The sequence below is a fragment of the Ambystoma mexicanum genome, chromosome 3q (assembly GCF_040938575.1).
Source record: "Ambystoma mexicanum isolate Mex_15411 chromosome 3q, UKY_AmexF1_1, whole genome shotgun sequence".
Taxonomy (NCBI): Eukaryota; Metazoa; Chordata; class Amphibia; order Caudata; family Ambystomatidae; genus Ambystoma; species Ambystoma mexicanum.
Genome location: NC_090926.1, coordinates 1,018,042,043 through 1,018,067,263, shown reverse-complemented (window position 1 = coordinate 1,018,067,263; position 25,221 = coordinate 1,018,042,043). Strand labels below are relative to the sequence as shown.

Sequence of the window (25,221 nt, the reverse complement as noted above, 5' to 3'; positions counted from 1 at the left end):
TGTGGGGGGTCCGAGTCTGTATGCGTGCATGCTTGCGAGTTTGTGTGCTGAGTTGGGGGGGGGGGGGCGGCTCGAGTTTGTATGGGTGCATGGTGTATGCTTGTGGGTTTGTGTGCTGAGTTGGGGGGGTGGGGGTTCGGGTCTGTATGGGTGCATGGTGTATACTTGTTAGTTTGTATGCAGGGGTGGGGGGTTGGGGTCTGTATGAGTATGGGGCATAGTGTTTGCATGAGGGGTGGGTGTCTTGGGGCATTGTGTTTGTATGAGGGGTGGGTGTCATGGGGCATAGTGTTTGGTTGAGGGGTGGGTGTCATGGGGCATAGTGTTTGGTTGAGGGGTGGGTGTCTTGGGGCATAGTGTTTGCATGAGGGTGGGTGTCTTGGGGCATAGTGTTTGCATGAGGGGTCGGGCCATGGGGCATAGTGTTTGCTTGAGGGGTGGGTGTCTTGGGGCATAGTGTTTGCATGAGGGGTGGGTGTCATGGGGCATAGTGTTTGGTTGAGGGGTGGGAGCCATGGGGCATAGTGTTTGCTTGAGGGGTGGGTGTCTTGGGGCATAGTGTTTGCATGAGGGGTGGGGGCCATGGGGCGTAGTGTTTGGGGGTGGGAGCCATGGGGCATAGTGTTTGCATGAGGGGTGGGGGCCATGGGGCATAGTGTTTGCATGAGGGGTGGGTGTCATGGGGCATAGTGTTTGGTTGAGGGGTGGGAGCCATGGGGCATAGTGTTTGCATGAGGGGTGGGTGTCTTGGGGCATAGTGTTTGCATGAGGGGTGGGGGCCATGGGGCATAGTGTTTGCTTGAGGGGTGGGTGTCTTGGGGCATAGTGTTTGCATGAGGGGTGGGTGTCTTGGGGCATAGTGTTTGCATGAGGGGTGGGGGCCATGGGGCATAGTGTTTGCATGAGGGGTGGGTGTCTTGGGGCATAGTGTTTGCATGATGGGTGGGGGCCATGGGGCATAGTGTTTGCATGAGGGGTGGGTGTCATGGGGCATAGTGTTTGCTTGAGGGGTGGGAGCCATGGGGCATAGTGTTTGCTTGAGGGGTGGGTGTCTTGGGGCATAGTGTTTGCATGAGGGGTGGGGGCCATGGGGCATAGTGTTTGCATGATGGGTGGGAGCCATGGGGCATAGTGTTTGCATGAGGGGTGGGTGTCATGGGGCATAGTGTTTGGTTGAGGGGTGGGAGCCATGGGGCATAGTGTTTGCTTGAGGGGTGGGTGTCTTGGGGCATAGTGTTTGCATGAGGGGTGGGGGCCATGGGGCATAGTGTTTGCATGAGGGGTGGGTGTCATGGGGCATAGTGTTTGGGGGTGGGAGCCATGGGGCATAGTGTTTAATAAAAATAGGGGGTTGAAAAAGCCTCCTGCCACACCACGCCCCACCGTGCCTACCGCCCCACCCACATTTACTTTTTGGCCTACTATAGCCATCATGTAAGGTACTTTCGGCCCTCTGTCAAAATCAGTTGTGCACCCCTGCTCTAGACAGTATTTGCAAAGCAGCTACATGGAGCTCAATACACACTTTCACTCGGCATTACTGCATTGACACTCATTCCAAGACAGATGCACAGGTGGGACCAGCGGTTCTAAGACATCTGTTTGTCCATGAACCTTCTCATATCCCATCACCTTCTTGGTCCGAGCAGGGGTCATGCCTCATGGGGGTCAAAGATAAGGCCAAGATCCGCACTGGTATGCCGCTGATGCGGGTCCCAAGGTGAATAGGGCGCGATCGACATCTCCCTCTGCCTCCATAATCAGCCTACCATCAAGCTCCTCTTCGAAGAGGAAATCATCCACCCCAGCAAAGCTACGGGAGAGATCCGATAAGCCATGGGCTGAGGAGAAGGCCGCACAGTCAAAGTCTTCGACTTCGTCGACGGCTACCACTACCATTGCAGCTGCAAGTACTTATCCTATGAGGGTGGCACCTGCTGCACAGAAATTGTACCTGCCCGCATAGCGCAACACTGCCACAGAGGCCTTGGCAAAGGCGGCAGGCATCCTAGAAGGGGTCCAGGCACCGACCCAGGTTCCGGTTCAGACCCTAAAGGGTGGAAAATGGTAATTGGGGGGCAGAGGAGGCCCTGAAACGGGCCTCCTGGGTTGCCGCTTAAACTATGGAAGTTTCGTCCACGGACGACGAGTATCAAGAGTCCATGCATATGGTCCTTCTAAGCCAAGGGACATTTCCTTGGACATTTTATCGACTCTTCACACCTTGTTGTCAGAGATCCAGATGTGGATGCCCCAGACACCGCTACCTTTAGCGCCCCAGATGTCCGATCAACCGCTGACAAAAAAGAGGTAGTGTCATCTGAAGCCCCCATATCCCCCTCCTCCACCATGTCAGGCCCCAACTCCCCCAGCGGACCCTGATACTGGTATGGATACGGCCACGACGACGGATGAGGACGAAGACTTTGTGCCAGCGGACAATTAATCGCCACATTTGGATGCTCATAGGGATTTTTCACTGGACCAGGTGGGATTGTTCCACTTCATGATTGTCATCCAAGCTCTTCCAACTGGTACCCGAGGAAACCAAGAAGGGAGGGCTTCTTGTATCAAAGGTGAGAGGCCAAAAGGAAGACTATCACGGTGGTACCCTTTCTGGACGATAGTTGGGAAGAGGACCTGGCCCTCATGAAGAACCCTTGATCGTCTCCAGCCAAATGGGACCGGCTGGGGAAGAAGTATAGGGAGCCGGACTCCGCACCAAGTGCCTGACGTCGCAGCCATCGCTGGACTTGGTGGTGTTGGCTGCTGCGAGAAAACTGTTGGCTAACCCGTCTTCTTCATCGGTCCCTCCGAACAGCGAGGGGAAAAGGATGGACGCAATGGGAAAGAAAGTGATTTACATGGCGGCATCCACAATCAAAGCGGTCAACTTCTTAGCGATCCTAGCCAGGTACGACAGGGAATTGTGCTACAAACTAGGACTGATTATGGAGTTCCTCCCAGACGATAGGAAGATGCAAACCCTCGCCCTCTTCCTGGAAGGAGAAGGGGCATCGGACCACGCCATCACAGTTGCAGTGGACGTCGCCGACACAGGGTTCCGCCAGATGGGGAATGGTGTCTCTGCCTTCGTCGACATGGATGGATGAAGGCCACTAATTTCCGTTGGGAGGTCCAGGCGAACATACTGGATATTTCCTTTGACGGGGAGAATCGGTTTGGGAAGGCTGACGAATCCCTCCAGGCCATCAAGACTGGGATGGCCCTTTTCCTCAGTATCCTCCAGCAGCACTGCTCTACTTCTTTTCGCTCCTCTAGGGGAAAATCGAGCAGGTCTTTGTTTCTCCATGTCTTACAGACAGCCTTCCCTGTCCTCAACGCAAGAAGCCTACATAGGCCGCTCCCAGGCCTACGATAGCGGAGGACAGCGTTACTGTTGCTTGCAGGGCTGGACACCGGCGCACAAGCAAGCCTGAACCTGCCAAGACTCTGGCACCCCACTCGTGCACCACAGTGGGAGGCTGGCTGACGAGGTTCATCAGCGTGTGGAGAAAGATCACCGACAGATGGGTGCTGGATGCTCTCACCAGGGGCACACCTTGGAGTCCCAAGGCGGTGTCCTCGTATTCCTCTGGTTCCCCATCAAGAGCAGCACATCCCAGAGCTTTTGGAAGAGGCACCAGCCATGCTACGAAAAGGGCCTATAGAGCTACTTCCACAATGGCTCCTGTGCTTCGGAATCTATTCCAGATACTTTCTAGTCAGAAAGAAGACAGGGGGCTGGAGACCCATCCTGGACTTAAGATGTCTAAACAAATACTTAAGTCCCAAAAATGCAGGATGGTCACATTGCAGCACGTGCTCGGCCAATTGGAGATGGGGGATTTCTTGACATCATTGACCTGTAGGAGGCAATTTTCCACGTCCCCATTCACAAGAAACATCAAAAATGTCTACACTTCGTGGTGCAGGGCCTGCACTACCAGTTCAAGGCTCTACCATTCGGCTTGAAGTCACCCCCAAGAGTGTTCACAAAATGCCTGACGCCAGTGGCGGCCCATCTATGTCTACATTTCATACACGTATACCCGTACCTGGACGACTGGCTAACAGCCAGTTCCTGGGAGTTGGTTGACAGTCCGACTGTTGAAGGATCTGGGATTTTATCAACTATCCAAGTCCGGCTTAACGCCATCACTGAACGTGCTGGGGTCGCCCTCGGAGGAGAGGCTAGCAGCCATTCAAGGAAAGGTATAACGACTGTCGTCTGGAAAGACGGCCACAGTGTGGGCCATCCAGTCTTTACTGGGCATGATTTTGTCATTTTGTCATGCATGTACCTCGTCCGCCTCTGCAGGTTGCATATGCGACCCCTACAGGAATTCTTGGATGCCATTTGTATACAGGTGTCCAGAAGTTTCATGGACAAGATCCATCTCAACGAGGAGTTCGAACTGGCGATAGTGGTGGGGGGGTCGCTCCCACATCGCCCAAGGCACAGGATTTCAAACCTCCCCCCATATCAGGAGACTGTAACCACGGATGCCTCCCTGTAAGTTTGGGGAGCGCACACCGGATTTCTGCATGCCAGAGGCCTGTGGCTGCCGGAGGAGAAGGATCTGCATATCAACAGCCTGGCACTATGGGCGGTGTTCTGGGACCTCAAGTCGTTCCTACCATCTCTGAAGGGCAAGGTGGTGAGGATCTTCACGGACACCACCACCAAGTTCTACATCACTAAGTAGGGGGGCACTCTATCCCTGGCACTCTCCAAGGAGGCCCAGGACTCGTGGCACTGGGCCGTCGTACAGTGGATGTTCCTCGTCCCTCTTCAAAGCCAGGGGTCGAGAACACCATTGTAGACTCCCTCAGCAGGGAACTGCGCTCCTGCAACGAGTGGGAGCTTTGTCAGGATCAGGTATATCGCCTGTTCGTCGAATGGGACAGACCCCAGATTGATCGGTTTGCGATGGCAGCGAACTCCAAATGCCAGAAGTTTGCCAGCAGGTTCCACCATCCGAGGAGCTTCGGGTACGCGTTCTCCTTCCCGTGGGAAGGACTGTTTCTGTACACGTTCCCTCCATTCCCTCTCCTGCTACGAGTCATCAGCACACTCAGACAGTGCCAATGCAAGATGATACTCATCGCCCCGGTGTGGCCGAGGCAGATTTGGTATCTGGACCTTCTCAGCGGCACCTGCAGTCAAGTTGCCGGTGGTTCTGGATCTTCTCACCAGAAAGGGAGGCACAAGTCTTCATCACGACTCGGGATCACTGAAGCTGAGGGCTTGGCTCTTGCAGCCTTAGAGTATGGAGGTTAGGAGTTGCCAGCGGACTGCAGGAAGGTCCTCGCCTAGGCCAGGGCGTCTTCGACTTTGAAGTGCTAAGGGCAAAGTGGAAGCGTTTTGCTACGTGGTGCCTGTCGCAGAAGATTACCCCTCTGAGGGTCACGGACCCTCAATCCTTGCTGTCCTTGGCAAAGGCTGGGCTGGCTCACGCATCCATCAAGGTACATCTGGCAACTATCTCACGCTACACCAGGTCCCCAGGGAGATCCTCACTGTGTTCCCACAGACTCGTCAAGGATTTTCTCAAATGCCTTTTCCGATCCTTCTGCCGGTGAAAGCTCCTGCCCTGGCTTGCACACTCATGCTCCCTTCGAGCCTATGCCTCAGGCCCCACTCAAGTCTCTCGTGGAATATGGCTTTCCTTGTGGCCATCCTCTGTGCCAGACGTGTAGGTGAGCTCCAGGCCCTATCCTACAAGCAACTGTACCCGACTTTCCACATGCCAAAGGTTCTGTCGGAATTCCACCTCATCGAGCCTTTGGTGTTGCCCGTTTTCTTCCTGAAAACTTTGTCGCTGGCGGAGAGGGCCTTGCATTCGCTGGACGTTGCTCATGCCTTGCATTCAATGGCTGTTGCTCGTGCCTTGAAGTTCTACATGACACGCATGAAGGGTTTTCGGAAGACTTCTCAATTGTTTGTGAACTTTGGTCCTGTGAACCATTGGAAGGCCTTGACAAAGGCTTCCATTTCAAGATGGCTCTCCGGCTGCTCATGCACTGCCATCGGGTGGCAAACCGACTGCTGCCAGGCCGTCCGAGAGTGGAGGTCCACGCACACCTTCACGAATTTTTACTTAGTCATCGGGGATTCCAGGGAGGAGTCCATCGTCGGCCAAGCAGTGCTACGCAACCTATTCCCTTGAGGTGAGTCTGTTCCAGAGGTTAGAGTTAATTGCTTCTGTTGAGCCTTGCCACCTCCTGTGGTTGTGTTATGTTGTACTGCTGTGTATTCGTTATTCATGATCATGTGAATCCATGCCAGACCCCATGCTGGAGAAGGTTTAAGTTACTTACCTGTAACTATTGTTCTCCAGCATGGGTCTGGCATGTATTCACATGTAAACCCTCCCTCCGGCCCCTCTGCGGCTTTTCTTGGTCATACTGCCACTTTATGTGCTTACCAACTTGGAAGATGGCTGCCAGAGGCGGGGCTTAGGTAGGGGACTGTCATTGGATGAGGACAGTATGACCAGAGGACAGTGATTGGTTTAGAGGAGAAATACAGTTTCAAAGTGAAAGTGAAACAGTTTTTTCTTTTACCGAGGATTCCCAGCCTGACGATGGGGAATATTCATGATCATGTGAATCCATGCCAGACCCCTGCTAGAGAACAAAAGATACAGGTAATAACTTAACCTTCTTTTCATAGGTGATTGCTTCAATAGTACTTGCTTGTGCTTACAATTGTTACAGAAAATGACAGTAATGACCGTTCTACTGCTCAAATGGTAGTGGCGCGCATCCGCATTTGTTACAGTAATATGACAGTTTCATTAATTTACAAAGTCCCTCAGACAAAGTCTGTCGGAAGGAAAAGGGGGGGGGGTGGTTATTCAACACTAGCAGCAGTGGTTTTCTTCTTGGCAGCTCATTTCAAAGCTTCTAATGCTTTACCAGTCCAATCCCTATCTATTCAAGAGTTATCAAAGTCAGTGTAGGATGGGAGCAAAAGTCGTATGCAGCAGCAGAAAAGGAAAAGTTCCTTGGAATACTTTAGTCACTTAAGCTACAATGCTTTAGGAGAATAACCCAATTTGTAAGGACGCTGCAAAGAACTCCCCAAAAGCGCACAAGCTGTTAAGCCCCGGCAAGAGGTGTAACTGGACACCCAAAAACCTGGTCTCGCACTCCAGTCACTCTTTTATTTGATCGACTATTCGGCTTGAAGTAAGTTCTACCTTGAGTCACACAGTACCTTAGAGTGCTTGCTGAAAATGCAGCTGGATTCTTTCCTGTGCAGCAGCGATGGACTCGGTCTCCTGATTCTTCGGCCTGGTGATGAAAGGAAGGACTCTGAATAGGGTGTCACAGCAGCAGTCACAAGAAAGGACCCTCAGCAAGGATTTCTATAGTCTCCCACATCAGTCTGTGGTTTTGGTGCCTTTTTATCAGCTTCAACATTGAACGGTTACCGCCCAGTCGATCAGCCTCGATGCTGCAGTCCTGCACTCTGGCGAGGGGACTTGGATGAGTGGGATCGTGCCTATGGAGGTCCAACTGGAGCTCACCAAAGTTATGGGAGGATTCGTCCACACAAAGAAGTTGCACTGCAAATGGGTCGAAGGTCCCCTTGTATTCAGCTTGCAACCCTGGAAGGTCACAGCACCTCGGAGGATGATTTGATCTGCAGTTCACCTTAGGGCTGGTTGGTGCCACCAGCCAAAGGGAAGGAGTCGTCCTCATCGGAGCTTCTCTGGCGATAAGAAAGCCAGGTCAGGATAGCAGTGGTCGCTTCGTGTTTACTGGAAGGGTCTGCAGGGGTGTTTGGTAGTCTTCAGCTTCGGATCTTCTGTTCTAGTGGTCAGCTTGCCTTCTGCCTCAGGAACCTCACCTTTTTATTCAGAATTCCCATTCATTCCACTGCAAACTCTCCCTGCAGTTTACAGAAAGGGGTGGGAGACTGTCCAATAAGGACAGCCAGCCCCACCCAGGGGGAACTGATTCAATTCAGGTACATCAGAAGACAAGACAGGGGAGTGTCAAACTGCTCCCCTGCTTCCTGTGCTCACACACAAGCCTAGGCAGGCTGCACAAAAGGTTCCTGCCAAAGGCAAAACACTCATTCAGACCTTCCCCCTCTCTGAATGGTAGAAGTAGCGCTAACAAAGGACAACCATGCTAGAAATGAATAAAAACAAAAGGTGACTCCATGTTATAACATAGGTGACACTTTTGTGCATACCTGCAGCTTTGAATACAGCTTGCAGTAGAAAAATCACAAAAGTTGGTAGAGCACGTTCACTGCAAGGACTGACCACCACCAGGGGGCTGGACAACACCAGGTGAGGGACTTTGCTTTGTTTTTGCTATTTTGAACTTTGTGTTAACCGTTGTGTGCTGCAAAATGTATTGTAAAACCTTATCTTTGTAGTCCAGTTGTTTTTGTGTTCCATGTTTTTCACATTTCGCCCCATCTGTACAAGTATATAAAATATGAAATTAGAAGTATATAAACTTGCAAGTTATAGTGCTTTAAAATGTTTTTCTACCTGTTGATTTTTACACTGTTTCCCAACGTATGAACATAGCCGATAGTCTTCTCTGGGCGAGTCACTCAACAGTGATTAACATCTTTTGCAGAATAAAGCAATGCCTGGTGAACCTTTGCCGGAGTTGTATTGATGAGAGAACGTATATGTGGATTGCAGTGCTTCCAATACTTCACTTTTTCACCTCATCGCTTGATCCAGAACAGCCATCATTACCAAGTCTCCAAATGCAGCAGGAAGACATGTGGGCTGGACTGGAAGGGTTTGAATTTGATACCTTAAGAAGCAATCCGTACGACAAAAGGTGGGTTTTTATAATATCAGGTCCATTTTGATGAACTAATTAAACAGTGTCTCATTGAAACAAACCATTATTTTGAGAATATCTTTGAATCAATCAATATTTTTATTTTTTTTACCTTGTTTTGCGTTGCTTACGGCAAACACGAAGGGCTTTTTTATGGATACTCCCCTAGCCTCATTTCCTCTACACTTTTTCTCACTTCTCCATTTAGCTATTTTTTCTGCTCTCCTCTTTTTTATGTCCGTATTTCCCGGTCTCATTTGCTTCCCTTCTTGTCACTTTCATCAACGTATTCTTTTTCACATTCACTCTGCACTGTTCCTTCTTGTCACTTTCATCAACGTATTCTTTTTCACATTCACTCTGCACTGTTAATTGCTGTTAATCAGTCACTCACTCTCTTCAGCAATCTATGGCACATCATTCTTTCTTCCTCTGAAGTCATTTGGAGCATTTTCTCTGTTCTGGCTTGGAGTCTGAACACATCCAAGCACAGTGACTGAAAAGGACAGAGGATAACCGTTTTCTGCTTATATTCCATATTTTTTGTATCCAACAAGTGGACCTCAGCCTGAATGTTAGAGAATTTTCCACAGTCCTCTGGTGAGGAAACATCTAACTTAACGGCAAAACGGGAAAACGGGATTCCAACTGAAAGGCTTACCAGAGTAGTAGCTTATTCCAGTGCACTCATGCCTTATGCCTTACTGAGTGCTTACAGTGCAGTCATGCCTTACTGAAGGAAGGGAGGAAGGCTGGCATTGAAGTATAGTAATTCCCACCTGACTCCACCAAAGAATACACTAGACTGGTATAGATAAAAACATGCACTCTATGTATAAAATGAAACATACCATATCCATTAGGTCAAATAATTACTTTGGGTTAGACATAACACATGCAGTGTATAAAAATAGTGATAGTCAAAGACCCTTCCCAGTCCTAAAACTGTTAAAGCCCTCTACCTGGTGATGAGCGCTATATATGTAGGCTAACGGGTGGGAAAAGGGGAACCCTATACAATAAAAACCTACATTATTACAGACATGATCATGACCCATAATGCTACACAGAAAACAGCCACAATAATACATATTGCTCAAGCACATTGCATAAATGTTGCGAATGCACACCATACATTCATATTGCACATGGAGGAAGAAAAAGTAGTTAATACTTCAACAGCCATGCCCAAAACGCGATCAAAATTAGGATTATATTCATTTTCTAGTACCAGATCCATTACACTCCCAGAAAATATACAATAATGACTAGCAGTTATACAATATAACTTACATCATTTTCATAGATAGGTGTGTAATCCAAACCCTTTAAAAATGCACATAAAATTAGGGGTACATACTAACATTCCAGTCCATTGTAAGAAACTGTAGTGACCCAAGCGATTCAAGAAAAAAGGCAATGTTAGGTAAGTAGCTCCAAAGTCATTTAGCTTGAGTTTTCCTAGGCAGAGCTGTGGTTGTGGAGAAGAGACCTCAACCAACCCCTTGGAACACCACAGGAGAGCTTCTTGAAGAGCCTCACTATCAGATTGAAGACTCAGCAGCCTCAAAAACAAACGCAAAGCGGGATTCCTGCTAGTGTAAGTCTATGGCAAACCATGGTAGAAGGGACAAGCGGAAACCTACGACCGTGGTCCATGAGGACCTCTGAGAATAAGACAACCCCCCCAGTGCAGAGTTGAGTACATACAGCGCTAGTTCCAGAAAACGTTACTGAGGAACGGCAAAACAACCTGGTGAGTACAAATCTTCTGTTGAAGGTCGATTACCAGATCCGGTCAGATCGTGACTCGAACACTGGACCCACGACATCCCAAGCAAGTACAAATGGCCTTCTTGCGAGTGTAACACACCAGCCAGGCGAGAAAGCAAGGACAAAGAAGACTGAGAAACCTGACTAAGTGAAATTTGGCTGCTGCACTGGGCAAAAAAGCAGCTAACCAGCAGTAAATGGTTGCACAAAGGTTACACTGGTGGAGGTGACGCTGAACATGCCAGGTGAACAGCAGAGGGTGGGGCAGTTGTGTCTCACCACCCGTCTGGCTCATGGACTGCTTCCTTCCTGAAGGCGCATGACCAGAAGGAAAAAAGGAAGACGATGGTGAAACAGCCCGAATCTTTTCATGGAGCATCCAGCCCATTTGGTGAGAAGAACCATGGAGAGGACAGCCCAGGAAGGATGTCTAGCAACCAAAAAAACAAAACCAGAACTAGTGGTATCGAACCCAAAGCCCAGCCACTATAGCCAAACTAGCTCCCAAGGCTTTAGCAGCACAGCTTTATGGTAAAATGCCACGAGCAAGTGAGCAAAAACCAGCAGACATCTCGCAGAAATCCAGAAATTGAGCATGGGTAGGGGGGAAAAGAGGGTCTCTTCTGAATGAAACCCACAAGTCGCACAAGTGAACTCAAATACATTTTATTGCAGCCTAAAAACCACCAGACATCCAGGTACACCCAAACAGCATGTCTATTGGCCTATCTAAAGCCTGGGACTAGGTCAAACCTGACAAAACCACTCTAGAGGGTACAGAGCTGGGCTCAAAGTGAGCCCATCTTTGAACCACCATCTTTTTTCCCTAAACAAAGTGGCTTGGAGCAGGACTTACAAAAATTAATTTGTACCCCAATGGCTACCCAAAACAGCTACATTGAACTACTAATAGTCTATATCAGGCTGTACCATTTGTAAAGCCGAAACTACGATACAACTGCCTTCAGTGCACTCCACAAAAAGATATTAGGGCCACAAAGGGTGTTTACAAAGCACCCCAGTCCTGGGAGCAATAGGTATCCGATAATATTATCCCCACCAGAAATATCGCCGTATATATGGTCGTTTGGAACGGCCATAGGCGATATTTTTGGGGGGGATAATTTTGGGGTTTTTTGGGAGCGGGGATGTCTCCCGCTCCTTTAAAAATAATGCAGGGGTGTCCCCCGCAGGTTGCATGCCTTAATATCGCCGCAAAAATATGGCAATATTTTTGTATGCCGATATTTTTGCAGGGATATTAACACATGGAACCGGAGCAAAATGGGTTATCATAGGACCATATACCAAAAAAGGACACAGTGGCTGGGGGTCTTCAGTAGACTTCCCTATGACCACAAAAGAAGTTTGAGATGGAGAGAAAAAACAAACGGAAAATGCAACAAAATGTTTAGGGGTCCCGTAAAAGGGACAGCAGAACTCCCAAAAACACAATTGTTTTTTAACACTGCATAGAAGTATTTTTGGCAAATAAACTGCCCTCCTAGATTGAAACATATGCAGTCATGTGGACATAGTTCTTTAATTTCTTCCGCTGTGTGAAGAAAGTGCTTTGATTCAAAATTGCTCTCTCAGGTAGATAGATTTGAGTGTCTAAGAGATGGTTTGGATGTTTTCTGCACAAGGCATATTTCTAGTGCATGGAGGCTACCAACATGTGCTAAAGGTGGGTTCAAATGTAGCATGTAGTTTCAGGCAAGCGGTGATCTACATCCGCTTTCCACTCCCTCTCATTAGTCTTTTCTTTTTTCTCTTTCTCTATTTTCTTTCCACAATCACAGGGTCCTGTTTATTACTGCCCTGATGAAGGCGGATCTTCCTGACCAAGGACTTGAACTCATATGTTCATACCGCCGAAACGTATGGTGATGAGAGGAGACTGAAGATCCTTGTATTAGACCTTAACATAAGTTTGGGCCACTAGCGACAACTGGTCCAAATAACTGAAGGATTTTCCCTCTATGGCTCCCCTCCTGCGTTGGCAGACCCGTTTTCAGTTCAAGAATTATCTTGACTCTGGAATATCAAAGAGGACCGATTTTTCTCTCCATCTTAAACCTTTTTCATTTGAATTTACGACGACGTTTGGGTTTAAGAAACTTCCTGTTTAATTAGGAATTGAACAGATTCCGTAGACCTAAGCTTTATGCTATGTGCCTTTTTCTGCTAATAACGGCCAACTGTAGCCGATGATGCTTATCTTTTTCAAGTAACATGTATGATTGTCTTTTCTTTCTTCTCTCTTATGAATGACTTGATATTTTTTTTGACTCACTTGTTCTGTTCAATGTATATATTCGTACATATGTTTTTGTATATGTTAAAGTGCCCCCGTGAGTTCGGGCTTATATTTATTGCACATATTTGTTTTGCTTGACTATCACATTGTATGATTTTTTTTTTTGTATTGCATTGTGTTGAAAATAAGATATGACATAATTTCTACACCTCAATGGTTGACATTGTGGTGTTCTTCATATGAGGGGATATGAATTCAATTCATTTGGGTTGCACTAGGACACTTGATTTGAATGATCTGACCTAGTGACCTACCTTTCCATGTAACAGTCCCCCCCGCCACCCCCCTCTTTGCGCTATAGGGTTCAAATGTAGGACAAGGTGCAACTGGTTCTTCCATAACAATGCATAATACATCTGTAGCAGAAACCAAAGCAAGTGTGACAAAGCAAGTGGTTTCTGGTTCCCGTCTTTTACCCCTGACCTTGCCCCTCATCACTAACTACATATCTGCTATCCTTCACTGGAAGTGATCTTTCTCCTGTTTTTCAATGCCATACCTTTTACCTGACATTACTTCATACCCAAAGACTTGCAATTTAGACATTGGGCCTCATTCTAAGTTTGTTGGTCCGGAACTAAGGGTGCTGGTTGCACCGTACCAGCACCCTTTCGGGACATACCCCAACTATGCCTTCCAGGGCCGTTGTGCCCGGTACGTCTGACCTGCCGGCCCCGGACGGCAAAGTTTTCATGGAAGCTCAAGCACCGTTAACAAACGGTGCCGGTGCTTCCGTGAACTGTCCCGAATCCGCCGCCTGATATCCCGTGCACCGGGATATCCGGCGGCGGATTCGGTGTTACGAGGATGGTGGCAATCCGTTAGTAGCACCGGGGTATTGGGGGGCTACCACAGTTCAAGTAAATAATGTTAAATGATAGCACTTCATTGCGTCCACATCTATAGTTGCCATGCTTTATCTCCTGAACATTTTTATAATGTCTCCCCTTCTCCTCCTTCACTATCCAAAAACACCCCTCAACAAACTGAGTTTCAGTGTTGCGAAACACTTTCACTTTTTTACCTTTTACATTTTTGTAGCTTTTAACCTTGCACACAGCATCTTGCAATGCAATGTAATGGGGATTCTTCTGTATCGCCCTAGCTTTTTACACTTGGGATTTTTGGTTACTTTTATAGGTGCCTAAAAGACAAGCTGGCGGCAGCAGATACATATTTTTCAATTTTTGTTATTTCGAGTGTTCACGTTCGCGTTTACCGTGTATGGCTACTAAACGTGGCTAGTGACGTAAAATGGCCATGCCATGAGATTTTAGCTTGTTCTTTTGCCATATTGTAATTTGGCCTTCTTCCTGCCTTTCCAGGTCAGGAAATCCTATATAAATTCATGCATTTGCCCAGGAAATCTGCTTTCGCAGGCTAGTGGTGTGTGTGTGTGTGTGTGTGTGTCTGTCTGTCTGTCTGTCTGTCTGTCTGCTGTCTGTCTGTCTGTCCTAGGAAGGAGGTGGGTTTGTTTAGTCCCATTCAGTGGAGCCAGAGAGTCTAGTTGTGGGGCATGAGTGAAACCTGTAGTTGACCCAGATTGGACAACTATTGGCCGTTTGAGTGGTGCAGATAATTACCATTGGTGGGCTTGGACTTGCTACCAGGCTGGATTTTGGATAAGAGGACTCCCACAGCCATTTCTTCATATCAGCATTGGAGCAAAGAATGCCTCGTAGACTAACAGCTGTCTGATTATCCGAAGAAGACTCTAGAAGATGCCTGGCATCCCTTCCTGCCTGTGGCCCAGTGAAGCCTTGTTGGAGTACTTAATCTCGAAGACCAGGAGCAGTGCTTTAGCCCTCGGACTAGTGGGCCAACTAGTCTCGACACCTCCTCGAGGATCTAACCGCCCTCTACTTTAGGAAGTATCCAGCTTCCTTGTGGGCTACCTTGCTAGAATCGGCACCGTTCCACGGCACCCAGAACTTTGATAATCGTCAGCTTGTGGTACAAGTAGCCTTCCCTCCGGATCCCGAGGTCCCATCCTCAAGGGATAATGTCGCAGAAAAGCTCTTCAACCATGACTGGAAGGATGCTTGCCATTATCTGTGTGCGCTGGCCGTACCTGGTACTCTCTCTTCCCACGTCCTGTGAAGTGTCCTGAATAGGCCTACATCGGTGAATTTTGCATTTTCTCCATTGCCAGGGGTTGCATTTTGCATCTGGACCTGATCAGAAGATTCCTTGCACCTGCAGCGCCTTGGCACCTCTAACCTGAACCAGCAGCGGGAAAATCTCCAGACTCCTGCCCCAGTCGGCCCATCAAAGCATCTGGTAAAATCAGAGTCAGGGGGTTCAGTGAACGCAAAGCTTTTGTATCCCCCCTGTCCTCTATAAGAAAATATTGGGAACCAGTCTTTGTCTCATAACATTCCATTCCACTGCCTTTTTGTCTTCGAACCTGGGAAGTGTTATCTGGCAGATACCACAATTTATTTGCCAAGTAACCTTGTTGAATATCTTCTTTTAATTATCACTTACCTACAGAGACTATATTCTGGGCAGACGCATTGTGGCTTCTGTAACGTTTGGGCACAAGACCTCATTCTGCTTAGGGATTGGACTGCAGAATTTGGGAAATTCACTTGTGATTTGGTTCCATCTTTACTGCACTGGTTTACTTACCTTCTATGTTGATTAAGTCATTTGAATGCATTTTAAGAAATGATAGTGAATCTATATATATATGTTTATTGAGTATTGAGCTATATTACCTGCTAGTTTCATTTTTTAGTGTGCAAGGGCCTAGAATAATTCTTATTATTTTTTTACATTACTGTCTAAATTGAATTATTTTGTATTATATTGTGGTGGCTCATTGAGGACCTCTGACCCCACTCGCACTCTGCTGAGAATAACCTTGACTGCTCTCCACGTTTACCTTGATTGGGTTTGGGCTGAATTTTCTGTTCAATATAACTATGGTGGCTTCAGAAAAGGTGTCTACCAGCCGAAAGTGTAGAAATCCTTCTTAAGTTACACAGCTAGAAGTTCATATAATTCTCCAGCATGGGGTCTGCCATGGATTTACATGCTCATGAATATTCCCTGTCGTCAGTCTGGGAATCCTCTGTAAAAGAAAAAAATATTCTCTTTCACTTAAACTGTATTTCTCCTCTAAACCAATCACTGTCTTCTGAGTCATGCTGCCCCATCTAATGAAAGTCCTCTCCTTAAGCACCTCTTCTGGCAGCCATTTTCAGATTTTTCTGCGCGCTTCAGTGTTGGGAGTCCTCGAGTTTGATCTCCAAGCTATTTGTTTGTTTTTTCGTGTTTTCTATTTTTGTTTAAAGGAAGCCTGTGTGCTTCTTTCTTCATCTGCCGATGACAGGGGCCCGTTGTCGGTGAAGTCCGCGACCCTCAAGGGGGCGACGATCCATCGAAGATTCTACAAGGCCTCTTGGACCATGACTGAGGAGAAGGAGGGAATTCCCTCTTCAGGCCCTGCACCAAATGCGGGCTATGGAATATGCTTGTGGCGGACAAGCACCTTCAATGCCTCTACTGCCTGAACCCGCACCACAAGGAAGTAGAGTGCAAGATATGCCTTGGTTTCTCCAAGAAAACGACAAAGGAAAGGCATTGTAGGCTGTCGGCGTGACTTAACGCCAAGGCCTCTGTCCCATGCTCCAAGCAGGGTCATGCCGCACCCAGGACCGGCCGGTCCGAGGAGCGGTCTTCTAAGTCCTTTTGGGGGTGCCTCATCCGTGTTGGCCCAAGATAAGGCCAAGCGCTGCAAGCCAGACTCCACCAGGTTCGCAGCAGAAGCGTATCCTAAAGTGGATAGGGCACGGTCAGCATCACCTTCTGCCTCCATTGCCAGCCTACCATCAAGCTCATCTTCAAATAGGAAGTCACCTACTCCAGGTATACTACGTGAGAAATCCAAGAAGCGGCGGATGGAGGAGAAGAAAGCCAAGTAGTCCAAGCAGGTTCAACAAGCACAGGATAAGATCTTGTCAGCGACTCCGCCGACGGCTACCACTACCACGACAGCTACTGGTGCTGATTTTACGAGGGTAGCTCCCACGGCTCAGTGTCCCTGCACCCAAGGCGCAACACTGCCGCAGTGACTTTGGCAAAGTCTGCCGGCACGCCAAAATGGGTGAAACCGGCCCAGGCCGCGGTTCAAGACCCTTTGCGGGGGGGAAAAGGAAGGTGGGCAAGGAGGCCCCAAAACAGCCCTCCCAGGCTGTCACCCATGGTCTCTTCCACGGACGACGAAGATCAAGGATCTTGAAGAGGAAGACAACGGCGATGAGGCGCAGGGACTAGTTTTCCTGTTCTACCTTCTCAGCTGAGGGACATTCCCTTGGATATTCTGTCTACTCTACACACATTGGTGTCAGAGATCCAGATGAGGATGCCCCTGGTTCTGGTACCTGTGGTTCCCAAGGTCCGCGATCAACCTCCAGTGAAGAAGAGGAAGCATCAGCCGACGCCCCCATATCAACCTCCTCCACCACGTCAGGCCCCTTCTCCCCCAGCAGACCCAGACATGGGTACGGGAACGGATAGGGCCACGACGGATGATGACGAAGACATTGTCGCAGCTGACGGTGATTCACCACATTTGGATGCTCTGCATAAGGTGTCCCCACCGGATAAGGTGGGATCGTTCCACTCCATGATCGCCAGGGCCTCCGAGCTATTCCAGCTGGTGCCCGAGGAAATAAAGGAGGAGGGCTTCATGTATCGGAGGCGCGAGGCCATGCGGAAAACTATCATGGTGGTGCTGACCCTCATGAAGAATGCTTGCACGGTTACAGACAAACTGGATACTCTGGAGAAGAGGTATAGGGTGCAGGAATCTGCACCCAAGTGCCTGAGGTCGCAGCCATCGCCAGCTTAACCCTTCCTCATCTGTTCCTCCGGACAGCAAGGGGAAAAGGATGGACGCCATGGGAAAGAAGGTGATTTACTCCGTGGCATCCACTGACGGGGCGGCCAACGCACTGGCGATCCTGGCTAGGTACGACAGGGAATTGTGGTACAAGCTGGGACCAATCCTGGAGTGACTCCAACGATAAGAAGATGGAGGCCATCGCTCTCTTCCAAGAGGGGGAATTGGCGTCGGATCACACCATCACTGTGGCTTTGGACGTCGCTAACACAGGGTACCGGCAAATGGGGAACAGTGTCTGCCTTAGTCGACAAGGTTGGATGAAAGCCACTATTTTCCGTCAGGTGTTCCAAGTGAAGGTGCTGGACATGCCCTTTGACAGAGACTCTCTTTGAGACGACCGTCGACGAGTCCCTCCAGGCCATCAAGACGGATACAGAGACCGCCCGTTCTCTCGGGACTCTCCAGCGGCACTGCTTGTCGTTTTTTTGCTCTTCCGGAGGAAAGTCTAGCAGATCTTCAAAAGGCTTCATCACATTGTACTTGCTGCCTTCCGGATCCTCTACGCAAGAAGCCTACAGAGGCTGTGCCCAAGCCTACGGTATCGGAGACCAGCGTTGCCGTTGCCCACAGGGCAGGACGCTGGTGCCGAAGCAAGCTTGAACCTTCTGGGACATCAGGCCCCCACTCGTGCACCCCAGTGGGAGGCCGGCTGACTAGGTTCTTCAGTGAGTGGAGAAATATCACCACCGACCGATGGGTGGTAGAAGTTCTCGCCCAAGGACACACCCTGGAGTTCCAGCACATGTGTCCGCGGATCCCTCCGGTTCCCCGTCGTGATCAGCACATACCTCAGCTTCTGGAAGAGGTATGAACCATGCTGCGAAAAAGGGGCGATAGACCTGGTTCCCCAACGGCTCTGGGGCTCCGGAGTCTATTCCAGATACTTACTAGTGAGAAAAAAGACAGGGCTGGAGGCCCATCCTAGACCTACGGCATCTGAACAAATACCTAAACTCCCAGAAGTTCAGGATGGTCATGTTGCAACATGTACTCTGTCAACTGGAAAAAGACTTCTTGACGTCGTTGGACCTGGAGGATGTCTGTTTTTACATCCCCATTCACATGAAACATCGGAAGTTTCTATGTTTCATGGGGCAGGGACAGCACTACCAGTTAAAGGCCCTACCTTTCGGCTTGGAGTCGGCCCCCAGAATGTTCAAGAAATTCATGACACCAGTGGCAGCCCATCTGCCTCTACAGGGCATACACGTATACCATACCTGGACTGGCTGATATGCGCCCGCTAGCGCAGCTGACCGACAGACACACAGACGACCGTCTGGCTACTAATGGACCTGGGATTCTCCGTCAACTATCCGAAGTCCTGCTTAACGCCATCGCACTGCACGCTGTTCCTAGGTGCCAGACTCAATCCGATGGCTTGCCAGGCTTTGCCCTCGGTCGAGAGGCTAGCAGCCATTCAAGGAATTGGCAACGGCTGTTGTCAAAGACGGCTACGGGTCGGGCCATCAAGTTGTTACTGGGCATGATGTCATCCTGCGCTACCTCGTCTGCCTCTGCAGGTTGCAGAAGTCCCTCTAGAGAAATTCCTGGACGTCCGTTGGAAACAGGTGCCTGGAAGCTTCACGGACAAGATCTCTCCCAAAGAAGAGTTCCGTTGGGTGATAGGATGGGGGTGTCCGCTCCACATCGCCCAAGGCCCCCCCGCCCTCCCATACAAGGAAATGGATGCCACCCTGGAAGGTTGGGGAGTGCACACTGGACGTCTTCACGCCAGAGACCTCTGGCTGCTGGAGAAGGATCTTCGTATCTACATCCTGGAACTACGGGCAGTGTTTTGTGCCCTCAAGTCGTTCCTCCCATCTCTGAAAGTCAAGGTGGTGAGAATCTTCATGAACAACACCACTGCCATGTTTTACATCGTGAACCAGGGGGGCACTCGATCCCGGGCGCTCTCCAAGGAAGCGCAGGACTTGTGGCGCAGGGCCATCGGACAGGGGATGTTCCTCGTCCCTCTCCACCTGTCGGGAGTCCAGAACACCATCACAGACTCACTCAGCAGGGAACTGCGCTCCTGCCACGAGTGGGAACTTCGCAGGATCAGATGGACTGCCTATTAGTGAAATGGGGCAGACCCCAGATGGATCTGTTTGCGATGGCAGCAAACTCTAAATGACAGAAATTTGCCCGCATTTTCCACCAGCCAAGGAACCTGGGGGACGTATTCTCCTTCCCGTGGAAAGGGCTGTTTCTGTAGGTGTTTCCTCAGTTCCCTCTCCTGCCATGAGTCATCAACACACTCAGACCGTGTCAGTGCAAGATGATACTCATCGCCCCGGTGTGGCTGAGGCAGTTTTGGTATCTGGACCTTCTCAGCCTGTCGGCGTCGCTTCCAGTCAAGCTGCCAGTGGTTCCGGATCTTCTCACCAGAGAAGGAGGCGCAATCCTTCATCACGACCCAGGATCGCTGAACCTGAGGGCTTGGCTCCTGCAGCCCTACAGTTTGGAGGGTATGAGATGCTAGCAGACTGCAGGGTGATCCTTGCCAAGGCCAGGGCATCGTTGACCCTGAAGTGCTATGGTCACAAGTAGAAGCGTTTCGCTATGTGGTGCTGGTCACAGAAGATTAGCCCTCTGAGGGTCCTACATATCCTTACGTACTTGCTATCCTTGGCCAAGGCCAGACTCGCACACACCTCCATCACGGTACATCTGGTGGCTATCTCCCGCTACACCAGGTCACCAGGAAGATCTTCACTTTGGTCGCACCGACTCGTCAAGGAGTTTAATAAAGGAGTTTTCAGATCTTTCCCGCCGGTGAAGGCTCCTGCCCCGGTGTGGGAGCTCTGACGTGGGAACTCAACGTGGTTCTGACAAGGCTCAAGGGGGGAGGGGCCTTCGACCCTATGTATCAGGCCCCACTCTAGTTTCTCTCGTAGTAAAATGCTTTCCTTGTGTCCATCACCTCTGTCAGAAGGGTAGGTGAGATCCAGGCCATATCCGGCAAGCAGCCATACCTGACTTCCCACGAACAGAGGATGGTGCTGGTACGCACCCCTCTTTCATAACAAAGGTTCTGTCGGAATTCCACTTCCAAGTCCTAAGGCTGGGCCCACTCTTAGAGAGAGCAGAGCACAAATGCGCCCAAGATCACACAGTTACACTATGCTTAGAGTCTTGCAGAGGGTTCAAAAAGAGTTTAGAGAGGCTTTAAGAAAGTTTAGCCAGGGTGTCCCAGACTAACCCAGGTTCGAAAGCCGGGGGCTAATTCTACCCCGTACAGTCGGTAGCAAGGGAAGCCAGGCGGGACACGGTACCTTAAGTGGGAAGGATCCTCCAGCGGTGGCAGTTGTTCCTGGTAGTGGTTGCAAGTTGCGTCGTCGTCCAGGGGAAGATCTCGACTTGGAGGAAAGATGAAGGTCGTTGCACTACCAGGGAAGAAACCAGCCGCAGAGTTTTCCGGTTAAAGGTGGTACCTTGGTTTCACGGTCGTGGTAAAACGTGGTATCCCAGTTGCCGGGGTGCTTGGCACGGGCAAGGCGCCACGAGGTACTTCGGGAAAGCGAAAAGACGGTGAAACTGGTTATCCCCACCAGTCAAAGGAAGAAGACTCTCCGGCGGGAGATCTCCTCTGTAGTTGGGAAAAGTGGTGAGGCAGTCCAGCAGGGCTCCACTGGTGGTGGTGTCGTGGCAGGTCAGCTAAGCTTCTCCCTCGTCGGATTCTTAGGTCCTGTGGCGACTCCTGAAGTTCCAGTCCCCAAAGCCCTGCTTTTATGCAGCAAACCCCCATTCACTCAGCCTAGCTGTCACTCAAACATGCTAAGTGGTGAGCCGGCCGACTCACCACTTGGGCCAATCAGGATGGAGTGCGACTTGAGTTGCTTAGGCAACTCAGTCCAGGGTGCCTAAATTTCCCTCCACCCCTCCTAAGTACCCCAGACAGAGTGGCACCACTTTGGAGGGCTTCTGTGGAGAAGCCCGCCAAAAAGTGGAACAAAGGGCTCGACTTGGGTTGGAGTCACAGAAGAGAACACAAACGCCATTTTAGAATCAAGTTTTGGCAAAAAATACCAACCGGAGAATTAATATTAATTAAATAAACCGGCGGTATGTTCGAGGCTACCGTAAATAATTAAATAAAGATAGTGGCCTAAAACAATGGGAAATCCCATAGGAAAATATTCGCGGTTGAATATAAAAAGTAGTATCCACTGCCACCAGCCAAAACTCGACCAGGGGGGACGGAGACGTGCCCCCTCGACTCATAGACCCCGGGCAATCTAATTGCGCCAGCCAGTACGTCCACAATATGATGGTTTGTACTGGTTCTGTTCAGAATTTGAGACTAGTAAAGTCAATGGTGACTTGACATGCCCTGGGAGACAGTAGTCAGTCCCAGGGTATGGAGTGTATACTGGGGGGCCCACTATGACACCCCTGTGTTACTGCACGGAGGGTGCTGTGTAACACACATCACAAAAACCTATGAAGCCCTATGGAGTAAAAGACCCCATAGCCCATTGAACACATCTAGATTCAAAGAAACACACTCAAATCATGCCCAAGAGTGAGGGTAAAAGAGTCTCGCTCTTGGCAGGAGAAAAAAATAAACCCCAAAAATCCAGCAAAGCTGCTGGGGGACTCACTAGGTTAGGAAATTCAGCCTAAACAGAGAATTCTCCCTAACAGCCATTCCGCATTTGCAGCCAGAACTTTGGTTTAAGTCTACTTCCTGCCGAATGTCGCCCAGCCTCGAGGGATCCTGTCCTAGAAGGACTTCTACAACTGAAACTGGAATGATGCCTGCCGTTGTACGTGTTCCGTGGCTGTCGCTGGAACGTGCATTCCCACTTCCTGTGAAGTGCCCTAAAGAGGGCTGCTTCAGTGCATTCTGCCTTTCTCCATCACCAAGGGTTGCAGTCTGCTCCTGAACCATACCGGAAGAATCCTTTCTTTTGTAGCTCCTGGGCACCTCTCAAGGAAACAAATGGCAGGAAATCCACCTCCAGTGATCACTCAACTTACCCGTCAACCCATCCAGTCATCTGGGAAAATCTGATTCAAGGGGTGGTGGCTAGGAAACACAAAGCATTTGTCTCCCACTGACCTCCATAGGATAACCTTGAGAACAGGTCTCTTTGTATCCTTCCATTCCACTGCTTTTTGGTCATCAAACCAGTTGTAAAACCTAAAAGATAGGATATTTTATTTCTATAGCGGTCATACACAAGTGTTAAAGAGCGCGACAAGGGAGGGGAACAGGGGAGAACAAAACAGATCGTACTAGGCCCAGTGACATTGAGAACGTGCAAGTGCATGGGAGAGGGGGAGGGGAAAAGTGCATGGAAGGGGGGAGAAGTGGAAAGTGCGAAGCAGAGGAGAAACAGATAAATAATAATAAATAAATAATAAAGGCAACAAACTGGTAGTGCAGCCAGCAATTTGAAAGTGCTAGGTTTAACCTTTTAAGTGCCATGGGTATTTCCCCCAGTGCCAGGGCCTTTTTTGGTGATTTCGGTATGTGGCCATTCAATGGCTTGTACCTTTTTTGTTACATGAGATATCTCGGCCAAATTGGGCTCCTTTTTTTCCCCACATGTAGGCGGTCGTAACGCCACCCAGGAATCCTAGGTTGCTCTAGGGGGTTGAGAGAAAATAAGCAAAAAAGGCGAAAATGTTTGGTTTTTTCAAAAAATGCCAATAAAATAATGTACAATGAAGCCTGTGCTTTTTTTCCTTGTAAGAGCTAGGAACAAATGGTTTGCTGTGCCGAATTCCCCAATTTCCTGGCTTTCAAGAACAGGTTGAGTGGAAACAAAAAAAAAATATTTTGATGTGGTTATCAACTGTTTTGTGCGAGGTAGGCAATTTTGGCCATTTTTGCCAATTGGACATGCATGGACGGCATGGAAGTAAAGGGTAGGACAGCCGAATTGGAGGACAGAAAGGCATATATTTCTGAAAAGTAGACAAAATTCCAAGTTTAGGAAGGGGTGATTAGCGTAGGTCAGGCAACAACTAGGTAGGGGAAAATGCCATAGTTTGCGGGAAAAGCAGGAAAATGACCGAAAAAAAGGTATGTGTTGGACATGTTTGGCTTGGTACGGCAATGGCTTCTATGAATTTTGAGAAAAGCAATTCTCCGCTACATTCCTCCGACGCTTGCAGTTAGGAAAGCACACATTTTTTGTAGTGTCTTACAAAACAAGCAACACCACAATCCAAACACGGAGCCATGGTACACAGGAGTTTTATGCTCACTGCCTGAACAGACGCACTTATCATGTGTAAATCGGGAAAACCAATGTGGTGAGGAACGGCAAGCATACATTTTTTTTTGAAAGAGCACAGGCAGACCTTTTCAGGGGTAGGGGACTTGTGCAGGTATCAAAAGTGTATGGTGCCCAAAGCAGCGACTAAATGTAGGTCACATTTGGGAAATGAAAGGTTTCTGTGACCAAGGGCACCAGCAAATGGGTCAAAACTTATGAAAACCACACAAACACAACAAATGTTATACCTTCCTGCGTTCCCACAGGTATCCCGATGAAAACGGTACCTACCTGGGCGCCAAGGGGAAAGCCTAAAACACAAGTAACCCCAAGTCTGTTTTCACACCTGAAGTTCACACTGTCTGCAGACGGGCACATCATACAGATATGGGCCTCGGGTGTCCAAGGCACCAAGGAAAACAGGGAACCCCATGCATTTCCGAAAAGAGAACACCCGTGGGAATCCGCAGAGGTACGATTTGCGCAAATTTATTACCCAGAAGCCCCAGGCAAAGTCCGAAATGTGCCGAAAAAACCCCACATTTTTCACTTTGTCGGGGGTTCTGGGTAAAACATTCTGGTCCGCTTCGTGCAAGTTGGACCCCTGTGGATTCCTACTGGTGCCTTCTTTTCAGAAATGCATGGGGTTCCCAGTTTTCCTTGGTGGCTTGGACACCCTATGCCCAAATCTGTAGGTGATCTCCCCAAATCCTTTTGTGGTTATCAGTGAGTTAGTGTCATGCATCCCTCTGTCAAGCATCCTGTCACCACAAACACCATTAGGGTTCCCACAGCACGCCCATCATTGTCACACTCTTATCACACGGCTCGGGACTTGCGTGTGCAGTGGTATGCCCTTGAAGGACGGTCACGGCATGCCACAGGTACTATGCAGTCTCGGTTGCACCTGTTTCTGCATTGGCAGTTGCCTTGGCGCTTGCGTACCATAGAGAGCAGACCAGCGCTTCCGCGTCGCGTGACCGCCCGTCTCCGCTCACGTGATTCGTTGCCTCACTCACGTGATGCGGATGCGCGTCCCGTGACCTGGAAGCGGCCAGTATTAGAGATGATTCGCTGTGTTCTTTGCTTCACAGCGGTTTCCGGAGTCTGTTTGGCGCTTCGTGTTTCTTACTTACCTTGGATATTTTGACCTCGGA

At 49.2% G+C, this 25,221-nt stretch overlaps 1 protein-coding gene across 3 annotated transcripts in view; it reads left to right on the top strand.

Moving 5' to 3' along the window:
- Nucleotides 1-25,221, top strand: part of RNF213 (ring finger protein 213) — a 3,248,263-nt gene that overhangs the window by 451,763 nt on the left and 2,771,279 nt on the right. For all 3 annotated transcript variants that reach the window (XM_069655189.1, XM_069655190.1, XM_069655188.1), the window contains exon 9: nucleotides 8,611-8,823. In XM_069655189.1, the coding sequence (XP_069511290.1) occupies nucleotides 8,611-8,823 (213 nt within the window). The remainder of the gene's footprint in view (nucleotides 1-8,610; nucleotides 8,824-25,221) is intronic.